The sequence below is a fragment of the Pan troglodytes genome, chromosome 2 (genome assembly GCF_028858775.2).
Source record: "Pan troglodytes isolate AG18354 chromosome 2, NHGRI_mPanTro3-v2.0_pri, whole genome shotgun sequence".
In the NCBI taxonomy this organism is placed as follows: domain Eukaryota; kingdom Metazoa; phylum Chordata; class Mammalia; order Primates; family Hominidae; genus Pan; species Pan troglodytes.
Window position 1 is genome coordinate 62,103,840 of NC_086015.1, and position 18,661 is coordinate 62,122,500.

Here is an 18,661-nt window from a genome sequence, read left to right on the forward strand (position 1 = left end):
ATATGCTGCCTTTTTTTCTCTGGCTTACTTCATTTGTCATATGTTTTCAGGGTTCACCATGTTGTAGCATGTGTTAGAGTTTCATTCCTTTTTAAGGCTGAATAATATTCCTTTGCACGTGTATATCACATTTTGCTTATCCATTCGTCTGCTGATAGACATTTGGGTTGCTACATTCTTTTGGCTATTGTGAATAATGCTGCTATGAAAACATGGGTGTACAAGTGCTGTTTGAGACCCTGCTTTCAATTCTTTTAGGGATATACCCAGAAGTGGAATTGGTGGATCATATGGTAATTCTATATGCAGCTTATTTTTCAGGAGGAAGTGGCCTCACTCTGCTTTTTAAAGTAGGAAGACAAAATGGTCATATTAGGTGACAGGGTCACAAGGCCACATGGGTGGGGCTGTGAGATATGTCCCTGTCATGTGGTTAGATGAAAGCCGGGGTCAGTTTTGGTCTTCTCTGTGTGACCACATTGCTTCATTTCTGCCACCTGAGCCCAGGAAGAGAGACCGTTTCATCTTCTAGTTTCTAAAAGATTTGAAAGTGTTGTTTTATTTTTTATTTCCTGATTGTTTAATAGGTGCCAGTTGCCAGCCAGTTAGCATTTGTTGATCCATTCACTGAGTCCCACCTTGCTTAGTTCTAGTGGGTTGAAAGGAGAGAGGGCTGGGGTGAGGTGGACCTCCAGCCACAAACAGATCTTTGTGGTGGGCTTCCTTGCAGGGTTAGCTATGTGAAAAGCATTCGTCCATGAGCTAATCAGAAATCTTTGTAAAAATCTAGTTCTCTATGAAGCATTTACTGTAGAGCAATCCTTAAGCACCCTTCTATCTGAGTAATCAGAGGGGTACCAGTTGTCTCCTTTCATGGTAAGCAAAGCTCCGCAGAAGTTTACAGAGGGGGGGGTGTGGTTCAACTTTCTAACCAGCCATGGTTAGCCACAGGTGACCAACCCAAGCCCAGACCTTTGACAAGCTGCAGAGTAAGTTGTTTCTTAGGCTGCTGGAGTCACACGAAGTGGGACTTTTAGTATTTTAGGTGCATGTTTATTTACTTACTTATTTTTGTTGTTGTCATTTTGAGATAGAGTCTCACTCTCTCTCTCTCTGTGTGGAGTGTCGTGATGCCATCACGGCTAACTGCAGCCTTGACCTTCTGGGCTCAAGTGATTCTCCCTCCTCAGCTTCCCTAGTAGTTGGGACCACAGGTGTGCACCACCATGTCCAGCTTTTTTTTTTTTTAATATTTTAGTTTGAGACCAGCCTGACCATGTTGCCCAGGCTGGTCTCAAAATCCTGAGCTCAAGCAATCCCCCTGCCTTGGCCCCCCAAAGTGCTGAGATTACAGGCATGAGCCACCATGCTTGGCTATTGGGTGTATGTTTAAATCCATTTGCTTATATCAGTTACATAACCTGAGTGTTATGTAAATCTTAAGCAAAAGAAAAATATATGAAATAAAAATTGAAACTCACTTCCCAACTGCCAATCTCATTCCTGCCTTCAAAGTTTCAGGTATTTATTTCTAGCCTTTTTTCTATGCTGAGTTAAACTGTGTATCTTCTTTGCTTTGCATTTCTTACTGAGCAGTGTGGGAAGGCTACCTTTTAAAATTTATTTGTAGTTCTTTATAATTTTTACCTTTCTTTTTAGGCAGAAAGATTATCTTATTATATAACAGTCTACGGCCATTTTTTCTTAAACTAAATTATTGGGAAATGAATAGAAATCCAGAGTATAGTGACAAATGACCTAGTGTCTTTAACAGATTGGTAGCAAGGAAAAGGAAGTGATGGAGAGACAGCCAGAGATTAAATGAGACATAAGAGACTTAGCAACCATTTGTAATACGTGACCTTATTTGGATCCTATTCAAACTAATGGTTAAAAAAATTCATGATAGCTGGGCGTGGTGGCTCACGCCTGTAATCCCAGTACTTTGGGAGGCTGAGGTGGGTGGATCACGAGGTCAGGAGATCGAGACCATCCTGGCCAACGTGGTGAAACCCCATCTTTACCAAAAATACAAAAATTAGCTGGGCATGGCGGCATGTGCCTGTAATCCCAGCTACTTGGGAGGCTGAGGCAGGAAAATCGCTTGAACCTGGGAGGTGGAGGTTGCAGTGAGCCGAGATGGCGCCACTGCACTCCAGCCTGGCGACAGAGCTAGACTCTGTCTGAAACAAACAAACAAACAAACAAAAAATTCATGATAAAGCAGCAGCTCAAGGTGCTGTAAGAAATTCATGATATTTATAAGATAATTGAAAATTTGAACACTGAATATTTGACATGAAGGAATTATTTTTTTTTATGTGGTATCGATATTGTGGGTACTTTGCAAGTATCTTTTAAGGATACATAGTGATTGTTTGTGGATAAAAAATCTGAGGTCTAGGATTTGTGTCAAAATAATACAGGAAGGGGAGGTGGCGGGAGTGAAGGTGAAACAAGACCAGCTGTGAGTTGATAGTTGTTGAAGCTGGGTACAGGAGGTCCACTGTGCAGTGCTCTCTACATCTGTGTTTGGAATTTTTTTTTTTTTGAGACGGAGTCTCACTCTGTCGCCCAGGCTGGAGTGCAGTGGCACGATCTCGGCCCACTGCAACCTCTGCTGCCTGGGTTCAAGCGTTCTCCTGCCTCAGCCTGCCAAGTAGCTGGGATTACAGGCGCCCACCACCACACCCGGCTAATTTTGTAGTTTTAGTAGAGATGGGGTTTCACCATCTTGGCCAGGATGGTCTTGAACTCCTGACCTCGTGATCCACCTGCCTCGGCCTCCCGAAGTGTTGGGATTACAGGTGTGAGCCACTGCGCCCAGCCTTTTTTTTGAGACAGAGTTTCGCTCTTGTTGCCCAGGCTGGAGTGCAATGGCACGATCTCGGCTCACTGCAACCTCTGCCTCCTGGATTCAAGTAATTCTCCTGCCTCAGCCTCCCAAGTAGCTGGGATTACAGGCATGCACCACCACACCCCGCCAATTTTGTATTTTTAGTAGAGACAAGGTTACACCATGTTGGTCAGGCTGGTCTTGAACTGCTGACCTTGGGTGATCTGCCCACCTTGGCCTCCAAAGTGCTGGGATTACAGGTGTGAGCCACGGCGCCCAGCATTTTTTTTTTTTTGCTGAAGTTTCACTTCTGTTGCACAGGTTGGAGTGCAATGGTATGATCTTGGCTCGCTGCAACCCCTGCCTCTGCCTCCTGGGTTCAAGGGATTCTTCTGCCTCAGCCTCCCGAGTAGCTGAGATTACAGGCGTCTACCATCACACCTGGCTAATTTTTGTATATTTAGTAGAGACGGAGTTTCACCACATTGGCCAGGCTGGTCTCAAACTCCTGACCTCAGGTAATCCACCTGCCTTGGCCTCCCAAATTGCTGGAATTACAGGTGTGAGCCACTGTGCCCAGCCTAGTTTGGAATTCTTCATAATAAAAAGTTTTTTAAAAAGGTAATATTTGGACTTCTGCTCCTGGGAAGATGGAATAGGACTTTTCCTAATTCTTTCTTCTAACTACAACTAAAACCCCTGGGCTATACATAAGGAAAACACAGGGAGCCTCTGAAAAAGGACGAGGCAGACCAACGAGGGATCTTGGGACTCGAGGAATGACACAGTACTGAGTTCCTTGGGTTTACTTTGCTTTATATATCCCAGACTTGGAGCCAAAGAAAGAAGCTGACAACCTGAAAATGCCAGTGGGCACAAACACAGAAAGTGCCAACAAAAGCTCCCCTCTCCAGCCAGAAGACCAGGAAAGGGCAGCCCAGTGAGGCAGAAAACTTAAAGAGTCACTGCTCTACTCCAGGTCCACACCATAGAAAAAACTATGCAGCCCCACACTTACACCCGCAGAGGTGAATGGGGAGCCTAGGCTTTGACAACAGTCTAGCAATAAGGAAGCCACTCTCTGGGGCCATGGAGGAGCAGTAATGAGGCACTCCTACTTCCTGCAGCCGGAACTCCCACCTCCACGCACCAGTAATGAGCCCCCCAATCTTGAGCATCAGTGGAGGTTGAGTGGAGAGCCTAGACTTCTTCCCCCACCGTTATTAACAAGGTGTGTACCCTTCCCTCCCCTGCCAGAGTGGTATCATAAAACGCCAGCTACAACAGAACATTTACAGAAGACCCAGAGTCTCATTACATGATACCCCAAATATCCAGTTTCAAAAAAAAAAATCACTTGTCATACCAAGAACCAGGAAGATCTCAAACTGAATGAAAAAGACAGTTGATGCCAACACTGAGGTGACAGAGATATTAGAATCCTATGACAAAAATTTTAAAGCAGCCATTAAAAAAGGCTTCAGTAGCCAGGCGTGGTGGCTCACTTTGGGAGGCTTGTAATCCCAGCACTTTGGGAGGCTGAGGTGGGCAGATCACCTGAGGTCAGGAATTCGATACCAGCCTGACCAACATGATGAAACCCAGTCTCTACTAAAAATACAAAAAATTAGCCAGGTGAGGTGGTGGGCACCTGTAATCCCAGCTACTCGGGAGGCTGAGGCAGGAGAATCGCTTGAAACTGGGAGATGGAGGTTGCAGTGAGCCGAGGTCATGCCGTTGCACTCCAGCCTGGGCAAGAAGAGTGAGACTCCATCTCAAAAAAAAAAAAAAAGGCTTCGGTAGGCAATTAAGAACAATCATGAAAAAAATGAAAAAATTAAAAATCTCAACAAAGAAATACAATGTCCCAGCAAAATAATAATAAAAATTTAGGAGATAAAAAGAATGAAATGGACATTTTAGAATTGGAAATTGCAGTAGCTGAAATAAAAACTTATTGGATAAGCGCAATAGCAGGGTGGAAGGACAGAGAAAAGAATCCTTCAACTGGACAACAATTGGTTGTTTTGTTCTGAGGTGGAGTTTTGCTCTTGTCACCCAGGCTAGAGTACAGTGGAGTGATCTTGGCTTACTGCAACCTCTGCCTCCTGGGTTCAAGCTATTCTCCTGCCTCAGCCTCCCTAGTAGCTGGGCTTACAGGTGCCCACCACCACTTCTGGCTAATTTTTTTATTTTTAGTAGAGACGTAGTTTCACCCTGTTGGCCTGGCTGGTCTTGAACTCCTGACCTTAGGTGATCCACCTCGGTAATCCACCTTAGGTGATCCAAAGTGCTGGGATTACAGGTGTGAGCCACTGCACCCGGCCTCTGTAAGCTTTTTTCTGTGTTTAAAACTTTTCATTTTTGTACTTTTAAAACTTCTTTTTTTTTTTTTTAAACACACACATTAGTCTAGACTTACACAGGGTCAGGATCATCATTATCACTATCTTCCACCTCCACATCCTGTCCCACTGTCCCACTGGTAGGTCGTCAGGAGCAGTAATGTGTGGAACCGCTGTCTCCTATAATAACAATGCCTTCTTCTAGAATATTTCCTGAAGGACTTGCTTGAGGCTGCTTTACAGTTAACTTAATTTTTAAATAGAAGCTGCACACTCTAAAATACAATGATAAAAAGTATAGCATATTAAATACATAAACCAGTAGCATTGTCATTTATCATCAAGTATTATGTATTGAACATAATTGTCTGTGCTATATATGTTTCTATGGCCGGTAGCCCAGTGGGTTTGTTTATACCAGCATCATCACAAATACATGAGTAATGCGATGCGTTACTGTGACGTCAGTAGGCAACAGGAATTTTCTGGCTCTATTTATAATCTTATGGGACCATCATTGTATGTGTGGACTATTTTTGACTGAAACTTTATTATGTAGCAAATGACTATATTAGCAAATAAAATTGAGCTGTATATAATGAAGAAGTACATATTATAACCAAGTGGGGTTTATTGCAGGGATGCAAGGCCTGGTTCACTATTAGAAAATCAGTCAACAGCCGGGCTCGGTGCCTCATGCCTGTAATCCCAGCACTTTGGGAGGCTGAGGTGGGCAATGGGTGGATCACGAGGTCAGGAGATCAAGACCATCCTGGCTAACACGGTGAAACCCTGTCTCTACTAAAAATACAAAAAATTAGCTGGGCGTGGTGGTGGGCGCCTGTAGTCCCAGCTACTCGGGAGGCTGAGGCAGGAGAATGGCGTGAACTTGGGAGGCAGAGCTTGCAGTGAGCCGAGATTGTGCCACTGCACTCTAGCCTGGTCGACAGAGTGAGACTCCGTCTCAAAAAAAAAAAAAAATGTCAAATAGTAAAGATACCACCTCTCCTCAAATTGTCATTCAGGTTTGATGCAATTGTTGTCAAAATCCCAGCAAGAGTTTTTGCAGATAGCAAGAAGATTATTATTTTAAAACCTATATGAAAAGGCAAAGGAATTAAAGTAGCAAAAACAATTTTGAGAAAGAAGTACAACATGGAGGAATCAGCCTTCCTGATTTCAAGACTTACTGTATAGCTACAGAAGTCAAGATTTTGTAGTATTGGTCAAAGGATAGGCATCATAGATCAGTGAAACAGAATTGCAGCCCCACACAAATATGCACAACTGATTATTGACAAAGGTGCAAAGATAAGTCATTGGGGTAAAAAACCTTTTCGGCACATGGTGGCAGAGAAATTGAACATCCCTAGGCAAAACAAAGCAAAAGCAAACCCCAAACCAAAAAACAAAAAACCCATATAACTATAAAACTTTGAGAAAAAAACATAGAAGAGAATCTTTGAGATCTAGGGCTAGGCAAATAGTTCTCAGATTTGAAACCAAAAACATGATCCATTAAAAAAAAATAAGTTGGACTTCATCAAAATTAAAAACTTTTTAACGTTTTAAGAAGGATGGTCTGTCTCAAAGACTCAACATGGTACATGGTGGTTGGCCTTTATGTGCTGTTGAGGGTTTTCCTGCATTGAAGGGTGCACTCCTGGGTCACCTACTGTCCTGCAAGACAAGCTGTCTTAGCCCTCACCCTATAAAAGCCACCCGGACACCGTCTCAAAGAGAACTCAAAATGTTGCTGAGACTGGGATCTGGGGGCTGGATTTTACTTTTACAAACAATTTAAAACTTTTTACAGTTAGGAGGATGAATATACAGGCTAAAGACTGGGAGAAAAAATTTGCAAACCATATGTCCAACAGAACACTAGTATCTAGAACATGTAGAAAGAACTCTCAAGTCTTAGTCGTCAAAAAACAGACATTTAACCAAACAACCCAATAAGAAAATGGGCAAAAGACATAAACAGTTTCTGCTGAAGAGAACGTCCATATTGACAAAAAAACACATCGAAATTTGTTCAGTATCATTAACCATGAGAAAAATGCAAATTAATCCTAGTACACACTATCAGAACAGCTAAAATAAAAAATATTAATACTGATAACACTAAATGCAGAATGGATGGAGAGAAACTGAATCTGGATCACTCACTCATACATTGCTGGTGGGAATGTAAAATGGTGTAGCTACTTTGGAACACTGTTTGGTAGTTTCTTAATAAAGAAATAGGCTGGGCACAGTGACTCGCTTCTGTAATCCCAGCACTTTGGGAGGCTGAGGCCGGAGGATCACTTGAGCCCAGGAGTTTGAGACCAGCCTGGGCAACATAGGGAGATTGCATCTCTACAAATAATTTTTAAAAATTATACAGGTGTGGTGGTATCCACCTGTGGTCCCAGCTACTCAGGAGATTGAGGCAGGAGGATTGCCTGAGCCTGGGAGGTCGAGGTTGCAGTGAGCCGTAATTGTGCCACTGTGCTCCAGCCTGGGCTACAGAGTGAGACTTGGTCTCAAAACAAAAACAAAAACAAAACCTCAAAAAACAGTACATGCAACTACCATATGGCCCAACAATTGCACTCCTTGGCATTTATCCCAGAGGAATGAAAACTTACTGTATAGGAGAGCCACTGTTTTTCCTTCTATAGTCTCACAGCTAAAGAAAAAAAACTTTTCTCATCTTCTCTACTACTCCTCTCAATATTTCACTTCCGGTCAGCAAAATCTATGGATTTCTGTCCCCCATACTGACAAGTTCTCCAATTTTATGTGGACAACAAGTAGGTGTCCTATAATCAATTCCCTTCAATTCTGACACTATCTACCTGAAGTTAGTGCAGACGCCATTAAGGGCTCAGTCCCTCAAAACTGCCCCTGACTTCAGAGGCCAGTCAGAAGTGGTGGGTCCTCAGGCAACCCACAACTTCTGTCCAGGTTTGCTACAAATCAGAAGGTCCCATTACCCCTTCCTCATGTTATGTTATTTGCTAGAGTGGCTCACAGAACTCAGGGAAACACTTACCTTTAGCAGTTGTGTAGTGAAGGATATGATAGAGGATACAGATGATGCCCCAGATGAAGAGGTGCACGGGGCAAAGTTTAGAGGGGTTTTGAACACAGGAGCGTCTGTCCCCATGAAGTTGGGGTGGGCCATCCTCTTGGCACATGGATGTGTTCACCAACCCAGAAGCTCTCTAAACTCCATACTTCAGGGATGTGGAGGCTAAGTCACGTAGGCGTGATTGACATTAACTGAGACTACAGTTCCTCTCCCTTCCCTGTAGGATGGGGAGTGGGGCCGAAAGTCCTAAGCTTCCGATCATGACTTGGTCTTTCTGTTGATTAGCCACATCCTGAAAGCTATCTGGGAGCCCACTAAGAGTTGCCTGATTAGAACAGAAGATGCTCTTGTCACCAAGGACATTCCAAGGGGTTTAGGAACTCTGGAACCAGGGGCAGAGACCTATATATATATAATTTCTTACTATTTTATACTTATATTCACACACACACACACACCCCTATGCACAGATGTTTACAGCAGCTTTACTGGTAAGAGACAACTAGAAACAACCCAGATGTTCTTCAGTGGGCGAATGGTTAAACTGTGGTACATCTATACCATGGAATATTAGCTACTCAGCAATAAAAAGGAAAAAAACCATTGATAGAAGCAACAACCTGGGTGAACCTGTAGACAATTATATGTAGTGAAAAAGGCCACTCCTAAAAGGTTACATAGTTATGATTCCATTGATGTGACGTTACCGAAATAATAAAATTACAGTGTGGAGAACGGGTTAGTGGTTATCAGGGCTAAGGAGAGTGTGGGTGTGGTTATGCAAGGGCAGCAGGAGGGCTCCCTGTGCTAAAGGGAATGTTCTCTATTTTGATTGTATCAACGTCAATACCCTGGTTGTGAGATTGAGTCATAGCTTTTTACCGTGTTACCACTGGGGAAACTATTTTGAGATGGAGTCATGCTCTGCCGCCTAGGATGCGATCTGGGCTCACTGCAACCTCCACCTCCCTGGTTCAAGCAATTCTCCTGCCTCAGCCTCCCAAGTAGCTGGGATTACAGGCATGTGCCACCACGTTGTATTTTTAGTAGAGACGGGGTTTCACCATGTTGGCCAGGCTGGTCTTGAACGCCTGACTTCAGGTGATCCACCTGCCTCAGCCTCCCAAAGTGCTGGGATTACAGGCGTGAGCCACTGCTCCCAGCAAGGGCATTGTTTCTTACACCTACAGGTAAAATCTGTCTCGATGAATTTGCTTGATCATCTTAAAATAAAAAGGTTAATTAAAAAAATGATTGAATGTAATTTTTTAAAATGTCAGGCAATACAATAAATGCTGTTTAATGAGAAATAAGCTTCGCTCCTCCCTGCTGTGTTGCTTCCATCAAGGCAAGCTCTGCTACTACTTACTAACCACATTATTTCCACAATTTTATATAGACTCCTGACTGAGGTTCTCTGAATATCAAAATTGGATATTACTTCAATAACATGGGCAAAATTAAGGCTTTCGACCTGCCTGATTTTCCTTGTCAAGGCAGTTTGTCCCCATTTCCCACATGGGATCTGCAGGGCTGGGTCCCATCTCTCAGTTCCCTGAAAGAGATGCAGTGGGCGATGGCTCATGACACACCCTCGCCTGGCTTCTAACGTGTCTGTGTAAACCTGTGGCAGGAATCGAGCCCACTGGAAACATGGTGAAGCAGCCAGCCAAGTTCACTGTGGACACCATCAGCGCCGGGCAAGGAGACGTGATGGTGTTTGTTGAGGACCCAGAAGGGAACAAAGAGGAGGTATGTTGGAGGATGCTGCCTCTCCTTTCCAGCACCTCATGGAGCTTTTGGGGCTTGTAATGAGGCCGGGGACTGTGCCTCCATTTCCTCATTTCAGCTCACAACCAAAAGTGTTTTCTACCAAAAGGATACTGAGGCTTATAGCTGTTAAAGTAACCTGCCCAAGAGCTGAGCCTTGAAATCAAATTTAAATTGATTGCCAGGGACACAGTGTTTAATGAAATAAAGGATACTTTGGATTTAGCAAAGGTGCCTTGTCAGTTGAGGTTTATGTATGTATGTATTTATTTATTTATTGAGACAGAGTTTCACTCCTGTTGCCCAGGTTGGAGTGCAGTGGCACAATCTTGGCTCACGGCAACCTTCACCTACTGGGTTCAGGCGATTCTCCTGCCTCAGCCCGGCTAATTTTTGTATCCCAAGTAACTGGGATTACAGGAACCTGCCACCACGCCTGGCTAATTTTTGTATTTTTAGTAGAGACAGGGTTTCACCACATTGGCCAGGCTGGTCTTGAACTCCTGACCTCAGGTGATCCACCTGCCTCTGCCTCCCAAACTGCTGGGATTACAGGTGTGAGCCACTGTGCCCAGCCTCAGTTGAGGTTTTATATACTGATGGCCAGAATAATAAGAGTCTTGCCCTGCTCTCTTCCCACATTGGCCATTCTTTGGTTCCTCCCTCAGAGCCTTTGCACATGCTGTTCTTTCTGTCACTTATTTTCGTAGGACCATATTTTATTCTTGGCATTTAGCATAATTTGCAATTCTAAGTTTACAGATGGATGGTCCATTTCCCCCACTGGGGCAGGGATTGTGTCTGACTTGCTCATGTTTTATTTTTAGTACCTAACACTGGGCCCTGCATTTCATAAGCTTTCAATGAACTATTGAGTGGATAAAGGTTTAAGTTTCTTGCTTCATATTCTCTCTTACCTAGAGAGTGCCAGCCTGACACTGGACACTGGAGAGTCCTGACTCTGTTATGCCTCTGTGCTGCGTGGTTTTGTTTCTGTGACTTCAAGCAGTTTCTCTCTAGGGGCGTTGTGCAAGAGGGACAGGAGCTCGCCAGCACCTTCAGTGTTCCCGACCTGGCAGCTCCTGCAGAACCCCTGCTGACACAGCATGCTCCTTACTCACACCCGGCACCTTTTCTAACTGTTGCCCACCTTCCCTCCTAGGCACAAGTGACCCCTGACAGCGACAAGAACAAGACATACTCTGTGGAGTATCTGCCCAAGGTCACCGGGCTACATAAAGTAAGATGAAGCAGCATGGCCGTGGCTTGGGCTGCTCTGGGGCTAGGAGAAGAAAGATAGCCCGGGAAGAAGAGTGTTTTTCTTAAGTGAATTTCTGATTTTCCTTTCTGATTATAGAAGGATCTATGCTCATGATAGAAAATTGGAATCACTAGGATTCCCTCAACTAGCTAGGATGAGTTGTTTGCAATGTCGTAAGATTTTTCCAACTCCATCTAGGTAACTAATGGTTGCAGCTGTGTGTCTGGAGTGTAGATGCTGTGGTGACTACACTATAGATGGGTTCTTTGTCCTTGATTCTTTTTTTGGAGACAGGGTCTTGCTCTGTCACCCAGGCTGGAGTGCAGTGGTGTGGTCTCAGCTCACTGCAACCCCCGCCTCCTGGGCTCAAGTGATCCTCTCACCTCAGCCTCCCAAGTAGGTGGGATTATAGGCACCCACAACCACTCCCAGCTAATTTTTGCATTTTTAGTAGAGACCAGGTTTCACCAGGTCACCTAGGCTGTTCTTGAACTCCTGACCTCAAACTATCCTCCTGCCTCAGCCTCCCAAAGTGCTGGGATTATAGACATGAGCCACCACACCCTGCTGGCTCTTTGTCCTTAATGCTTTCTTAAGAACTCTCCTTGGAGGTGCTCTGGAGGAGCTGTCAGCATTGAAGGCTGAGGATGGAGTAGTTCAGCTGAATATAGTAGAGGGAAATGGCCCTCTCAGCACCTGGAGAAATGATAGGGATTGAGGCCTCAGGCTCTTTGTCTTGGCAACCTTTTGAGTTCTGTTTGAGATGACATCCAGGTGACCTATAGGGCAAGGGCTGAGAGAGCCTGTCTTGCAGGAGAGTGGGGTGACCCAGGAGTACACTTTTCATTGGAAGAAAGCCCTCAACAGCACATAAAGGCCAATCCCATCATGTACCTGCCCAGACTTTGGAATACAGACTGTACTCACCACCTTGGGCTTTAGTGAATTCACCTGGAATGATGGCCTTAGCGTTCTCTTAGACTCTTAGACTATGATGCATTTGGAGTAAGTGCTCTTGAAGGGAGCATTTATAATGTAATTAATTAATTCCAATCAAGTATAGGTTCACATGAAACCCAACCCAATTACCCCCCAAAAATTTCAGAGATGAGAACAGTGACTCAAGTTTTAGATGGAAATCATTCTACTTTGTCCCAAATCCATGTATCTAAGAATGATCTTTGTCCCTTGAAAAAACAGTTTGGCTGTGGATTTGAAATCCTGGAACTGCATATTTTATTCTGAGGGATAGTGGCCCATTCAGCCCCCGAAAGGACTCAATGTCCAGAGATTGAAATGTGTTTGTTTCCTATTAAAGAGACTAAGTGTATATAAGGTCAGCATTTTTATTTTGCTAAAGGTGTGATGTCCCAGACCCAGCTGTATGGCTGAAGGGGCCAGGTGGGAGTCCCATTCAGGCTGTTAAACTTGGTTCCAGGGCTCCTTATTCTAGACACCTTGTGTGTGCCATCATGGGAGGGTAGGAGAGGTGATCATCAATGTATGTGGCTTGATGTCAGTCTTGCTGGGCACAGAGAAGTGATTATGTATTTCTCACCTATCTGTCACCTATAGGTCACAGTCCTCTTTGCAGGACAGCACATCTCCAAGAGCCCATTTGAAGTGAGTGTTGACAAGGCCCAGGGAGATGCCAGTAAAGTCACTGCAAAAGGTCCAGGGTTGGAAGCTGTAGGGAACATCGCCAATAAGCCCACCTACTTTGACATCTATACGGCAGGTAACGTGCCTCTCCTCCATGGATCTGACCTTTGCGCTTTCTTCCAAAGGCTGAAATATAATCCTTGGGGACTTGAAGGCCTGACCTTTTGTCTTTTAAATCAAATAAATAATCACAAAGACAATTTTTTCAAATGTGTTACATTAGATTTTTCAAAACCAGCTTTTCTTCTCTAAAATACTGAGGCTTCACTTGAATAAGACATACTTCTTGAATTGTCGGCTTCTTTTCCATGTAGTAAATAGAAAATGCAGAAGAAGGAAACATTCAACCATAAACTCTTCAACCCCTAGAAAATAGTTGTTAACATCTTGGTGTGGACCTCTCTGAGGGCCTGTCTCCTGTTTGCTTGTTTTGTTGTTGTTGTTGGGGGAACAGAGAATCACTCTATTGCCCAGACTGGAGTGCAGTGGCGTGATCTTGGCTCAACGCAACCTCCGCCTCCTGGGTTCAAGCGATTCTCATACATCAGCCTCTCAAGTAGCTGGGATTACAGGCGTGCGCCACCATGCTTGGCTAATTTTTGTATTTTTTTTTAGTAGAGACGGATTTCACCATGTTGGCCAGGCTGGTCTCGAAATCCTGACCTCAAGTGATCCACCCACCTCGGCCTCTTGAAGTGCTGGGATTACAAGCATGAGCCACCACACTGGTCCTGTTTGCATTTTACACTCAGCAGCAGTGAGCTTTCAGAGAGGGTGACTTGGGCTCATGGAATGCTTGCTTTCTTGTAGGAGCTGGTGTGGGTGACATTGGTGTGGAGGTGGAAGATCCCCAGGGGAAGAACACCGTGGAGTTGCTCGTGGAAGACAAAGGAAACCAGGTGTATCGATGTGTGTACAAACCCATGCAGCCTGGCCCTCACGTGGTCAAGGTCTTCTTTGCTGGGGACACTATTCCTAAGAGTCCCTTCATTGTGCAGGTTGGGGAAGGTGAGTGCTGGGCTGCTGGCCACATGTGCTTCTCATAGGGAAGCTGACTGCACAGCTGGGCAGGGAGGCCAGGAAAACAGTCAGGGCCCAACATTGACCTTACGCCTATCCCTTTTCTGCCAGGGCTACTTCAGCAGTAAGTGGCTTACTTTGTCCTCAATATATTAATATTAATATCTTCTATGAGCCACGCAGAGACCTAAATGCTTTGCTTATATTAACTCATTTACTTCTCTCCAAAACACATGTACAGGAGAGTCATTATCCTCATGGAGGGAGGTGGGACTGAGGCAGTGGGAGGAGTCGGTAGCATAACTGAAGTTAGCAGCAGCAACATGGGCCCTGCAGCCTCCATTGCTTGGCCTTTACTGGCCCAGGCACTTACCATGACTGCATCTAATCATTGCACCAGCCTGTGTGTTGCAGGTGCTATTATTATCCCTAGCTTGCAGGTGGAGATGCTGAGGCTTAGATAGCGTTAGGTATCAGTACTACAAGGCATCAGTAGGGCTAGAACCACAGACTCTGTTGGCCTTACCCTTAACTACTCTGCTAAACTCCCTCTGGCGCTGGGGGTACGCATTTTTCTCAAATGTTAGACTCTCTCCCTCTGACTTTGTTGCCCCTTTTTTTCTGTTTTGTTTTGTTTTGTTTTGTTTTCCAACTGTACTACCTTTTCTAACCCACACTTGCCTTTCCCTGTTCTGTCCTCTGAATCTGCGTCTGCAGACGTGGCTTCCTCTTCCGAATCCTACCTCTGGGCCAGCCTGGACCCTGAAGCTGTTGGCTTCCTAGTTGAGACCACTGGGCCAGAGGCCTCTTGCTTGGTAAGGGCTGGTTGGGTGGGACTTCCTTGCCAGTTCTTTGTGCTGCTTGTGAATGTTAGCTGGGCCCGTGCTCTGTGTGATTTTAGGAAACTCTGTGCAGGTGTTATTATTACAGCCTGTCCAGCCGGAACCCAAACCCACTGTCTAATTGCCTTTAAACACATCTAGGGCTTTTTTAGATGGTGAAGGAGCTGGTGGTGCCCTTCAGACTCTAGCCCCATTTAATGTTTATATGAACTCAGCAATTACTCTTTTGATGTTGAGACTGTTGCACATGTTCATAATTTCCATGAGTGTGTGTGTTTCTTAAGACACATTAAAGCCCTCCGAGGAAGTCCTGTCATTGTATTGTGACTTACTTCTGGTATGACCAACTTTTCTCCCCTTGACAAAGAAAAAACAGGCAAAAAAAATTCTAACATATTCCTAAGCAAAGCTCTTTTTTACATAAGAGAGCATTTTGAATAGCTTTCCTAATTCTACTACTGTTTTCCAACCTTTCCCCACTCGTGGACTTCCTTTTTCTTTTCTGGCCTGTACATCCTATACTATTTAGCATTTAATGAATAACCTTTTTCTTTTAATTTACTAACATCCTCTCTCCCACCTAAATGATTTTATATATGTAAAAAAAAAAAATATGTATATATATATATATATATTTGCAGGGGCGCGGTGGGAAGGATACAGGGTCTTACTCTGTCTTTTGGGCTGGAGTGCAGTGGTACCATCATGGCTCACTTGTAGCCTCGACCTCCCAGGCTCAAATGATCCTCCCACTTCAGCCTCCTGAGTAGCTAAGACTGTAGATATGCGCCACCATGCCTGGTTACATTTTTTACCCTTTTTTTTTCTTTTTCTTTTTTTTTTTTTTTTTTTGAGACAGAGTCTCACTCTCTCACCCATGCTGGAGTGTGGTGGTGTGATCTTGGCTCACTGCAGCTTCTGCTTCCCTGGTTCAAGTGATTCTTGCCTCAGCCACCTGAGTAGCTGGGACTACAGGTGCACACCACCACGCCTGGCTAAGTTTTTTTGTACTTTTAGCAGACACAGGGTTTCACTATGTTGGCCAGGCTGGTCTCGAACTCCTGACGTCAAGTGATCCACCTGCCTCGGCCTCCCAAAATGCTGGGTTTACAGGCATAAGCCACCATGCCTGACCTAATTTTTCTTTTTTTTGTAGAGGTGGGGTCTCACTCTGTTGTCCAGACTGGTCTTAAACCCCTGGACTCAAACAATCTCCCCGCCTCAGCCTCCCAAAGTGCTGGGTTTACAGATGTAAATTATTTTATGTTAAAAGAAACTTTATATCACTTTCACAATGGAAAACTAAAGTCACTTGCCATAAAGTGCCACCGTAAGCTTATGTTCATCCATAAACCATCTAAAATCATCTCTAACTCCAAGGGTATGTGTATGACTCTTTGGGAAGCAGTTGTTTGCCAAATAGCCAGCTAAGGCCATTGCAGGAAGGAGGAACCAGAGGAGGAATTACCTTCCGTCTGTGGAGTAGAGTCCCGTCTTCTGGAGTCTGTGACCTTCCTGTATAGAGATTTGTCAAATTTGCAGTGTTAGATTTGGAAAGGAAAAGCCACTTAATAACATGACATTTTCCCCACTAGTCTCCCGTTTCTATTTACTGAAAAGGTTGTCCGTGCTGGGCAGAAGATTTATTCTAGGGCATAAAGGTATCTTTTATCAACCTCTAGATACCATGGAACAGTAGTTCTGTGGACATTTCAAGTAAGGCATATTAGAAGCTATCTTTGTCCTTAACTTTTAGACTTACAACTTTAGGTTTTCAAGCTAGATCCGGAAATGAAATCAGCAGTGGTGTTTACTGCTAATTATTGCCTTTATAGCCACCCACATTCTGAAGGCCTTGTAACAGACAGCACGAAAAGATTGGTTTGCCTCAGCCAAAAAGATTGGTCTGCCTCAGCCAAGGTGGGGCTGAACTGGTCTCTTTCCAAGCTGTGTTGGTTGTTTTTGCCTGGTTGTTCAGGCGGAAGAAAACAACATTTAGACACTTAAAAATGGCTGACCCAGGTTTTGGAACCCAGACAGGCATTTTCAAGTACTGCATTTTCCAAGAAGACTTGAAAAAGTCCAGTCTATCCAATTACTGAGCCCTTGAGTATGGCAGTGAGGTTTGAATAATGTCCAGCACTCGGCCTTAACTCCCTTTCACAAATGAAAGGTTAAATGCTGGAAGCAGGAGCACAGCATGGATTTGCTGTGCTCTCCTGTTTTCTTTGCCAAAGTCACTTTTCTCCAGTCCTTCTGTGGTGTGACTGGACAAAGTTATATTGTGTCTGTATTTGCTAGCCTGGTGTGCTCCCTGAGTGGGACCCCTGGTCTTGGGCAACTACTGCATACTATTTGTGCAAAGCAAATATTTTCTTGGCGGGTGGCTCCAGGTTACCTTGGCTTTCACGACTCTGACTAAAGAATGAAAGATTGAATTGATGTCAAAACTGTGCTTGCAGCCTGCAATCCAAATGCCTGCCGGGCCAGTGGCCGAGGCCTACAACCCAAAGGCGTCCGTATCCGGGAGACCACAGATTTCAAGGTTGACACCAAAGCTGCAGGAAGTGGGGAGCTCGGTGTAACCGTGAAAGGTCCTAGTAAGTGTTCCTTTGTTTCTCTATCTCAGGTGTGATTTTGGCTAACTTTGCAGCCATGGCATATGGATATCATCCCACGGCCAGTTGTCCTCAATAATCCCAGAAGGCTATGTCAAGGATTTGAGGCTATCTGGGCTCCTTGGGGAAGACAGCAGTGATTGATTAGTAATGTCTGCCCTGGATGCGGACAGTGGGTGGCTTGACAGCTTTACATTACATCAAGACTTCTGGGAGTAGAAAAAGCAGTGATGTAAAGGAGTTGGGGAAATGCTGCTGTTGGAACAAGTGGCTCATTTTTTGTTTTAGACATCTGGGCTCAGAGAGGAAGGCTCTTGCCTAAGGTCATACAGCTTTTGTAATCATCTGAGCTGGAATTCAAGCACAGTCTCCAAAGCCAGTGATTTTCCCACTACAGGTTACATTTTATAGAGTATGAAATTATGTCAAGTACTTAATTACTATGATCAGTGCTTATAGAAGGAGAATAAAATTCCCTAAGATTAAGTTTTCTTTGTAGATAAATGCCATTTGTGGAGGTACAGGTTAAACCCTGCAACCCATTCTCTCTCCCTCTTTTGGGGAAGGAGACAGCAGATGTGGGGATGGGTGTCTTCACTTTTTTCCTTGGAACAGAGAAGCATTTCAGCACTTCTAGTCTCGGGTGTAGCAGCCTTTGGTGGTTTTACTCCCATGCCTGTGGAATCTTGAGCTTCCTGTACCAGGATTGCTCTTACCCTCTGTGTTCCCAACAGGCTGGGGCAGGAGCATTCTGAGCTCCAGAAAGTTAATATTTGACTTCACAGCACCAGGCTTTGGGTCAGGCTGTGCCCTGAGGGTAGCCGAGGTTCTAGACTGCCCAGACCTGGAGTCAAGCTGCTTGGGGGCTGTCTTCCGTCCCAGATTATTCCAACAGGAGCCAAGGAGGGTGTGTGTGTGTGTGTGTGCGCGCGTGCGCGTGGCTCTGCATGCGTGCATGCATGTGTGTATGTGTGCGTGTGTGTGTGTTTTCTCCCGACCTTGAATACTTGCTTGACTCAACGGCTTTCCTGGCCAAACCTCAGGGCTCAACACAAAACAAGTTCCTGCCTGATGGCTGGGTTTGGAGTTTGCAGCGTCACATCTAAAACCTGTCCTCTTGCAGATAGCGTCCGAGGACTTTCTTGCTTTTGTTGTCTAGCTTTAGATGGAAAAGTATACGCTGGAACACTGAACCTAAAACTCATACCAAATACTTCTAAAGGTT

General features: G+C 44.6%; 1 protein-coding gene across 13 annotated transcripts in view; it reads left to right on the plus strand.

Annotated features, from left to right (window-relative positions):
- The window catches only part of FLNB (filamin B), a 163,653-nt gene that overhangs the window by 76,382 nt on the left and 68,610 nt on the right, over positions 1-18,661 (plus strand). For all 13 annotated transcript variants that reach the window (XR_010155254.1, XR_010155255.1, XR_010155256.1 and 10 more), the window contains exons 5-9: positions 9,897-10,015; positions 11,196-11,273; positions 12,870-13,032; positions 13,767-13,964; positions 17,281-17,418. Coding sequence is in view for 10 of the 13 variants with exons in the window: in XM_001174012.7 (XP_001174012.2) it covers positions 9,897-10,015; positions 11,196-11,273; positions 12,870-13,032; positions 13,767-13,964; positions 17,281-17,418 (696 nt within the window). In the remaining 3 variants the exon portion in view is untranslated. The remainder of the gene's footprint in view (positions 1-9,896; positions 10,016-11,195; positions 11,274-12,869; positions 13,033-13,766; positions 13,965-17,280; positions 17,419-18,661) is intronic.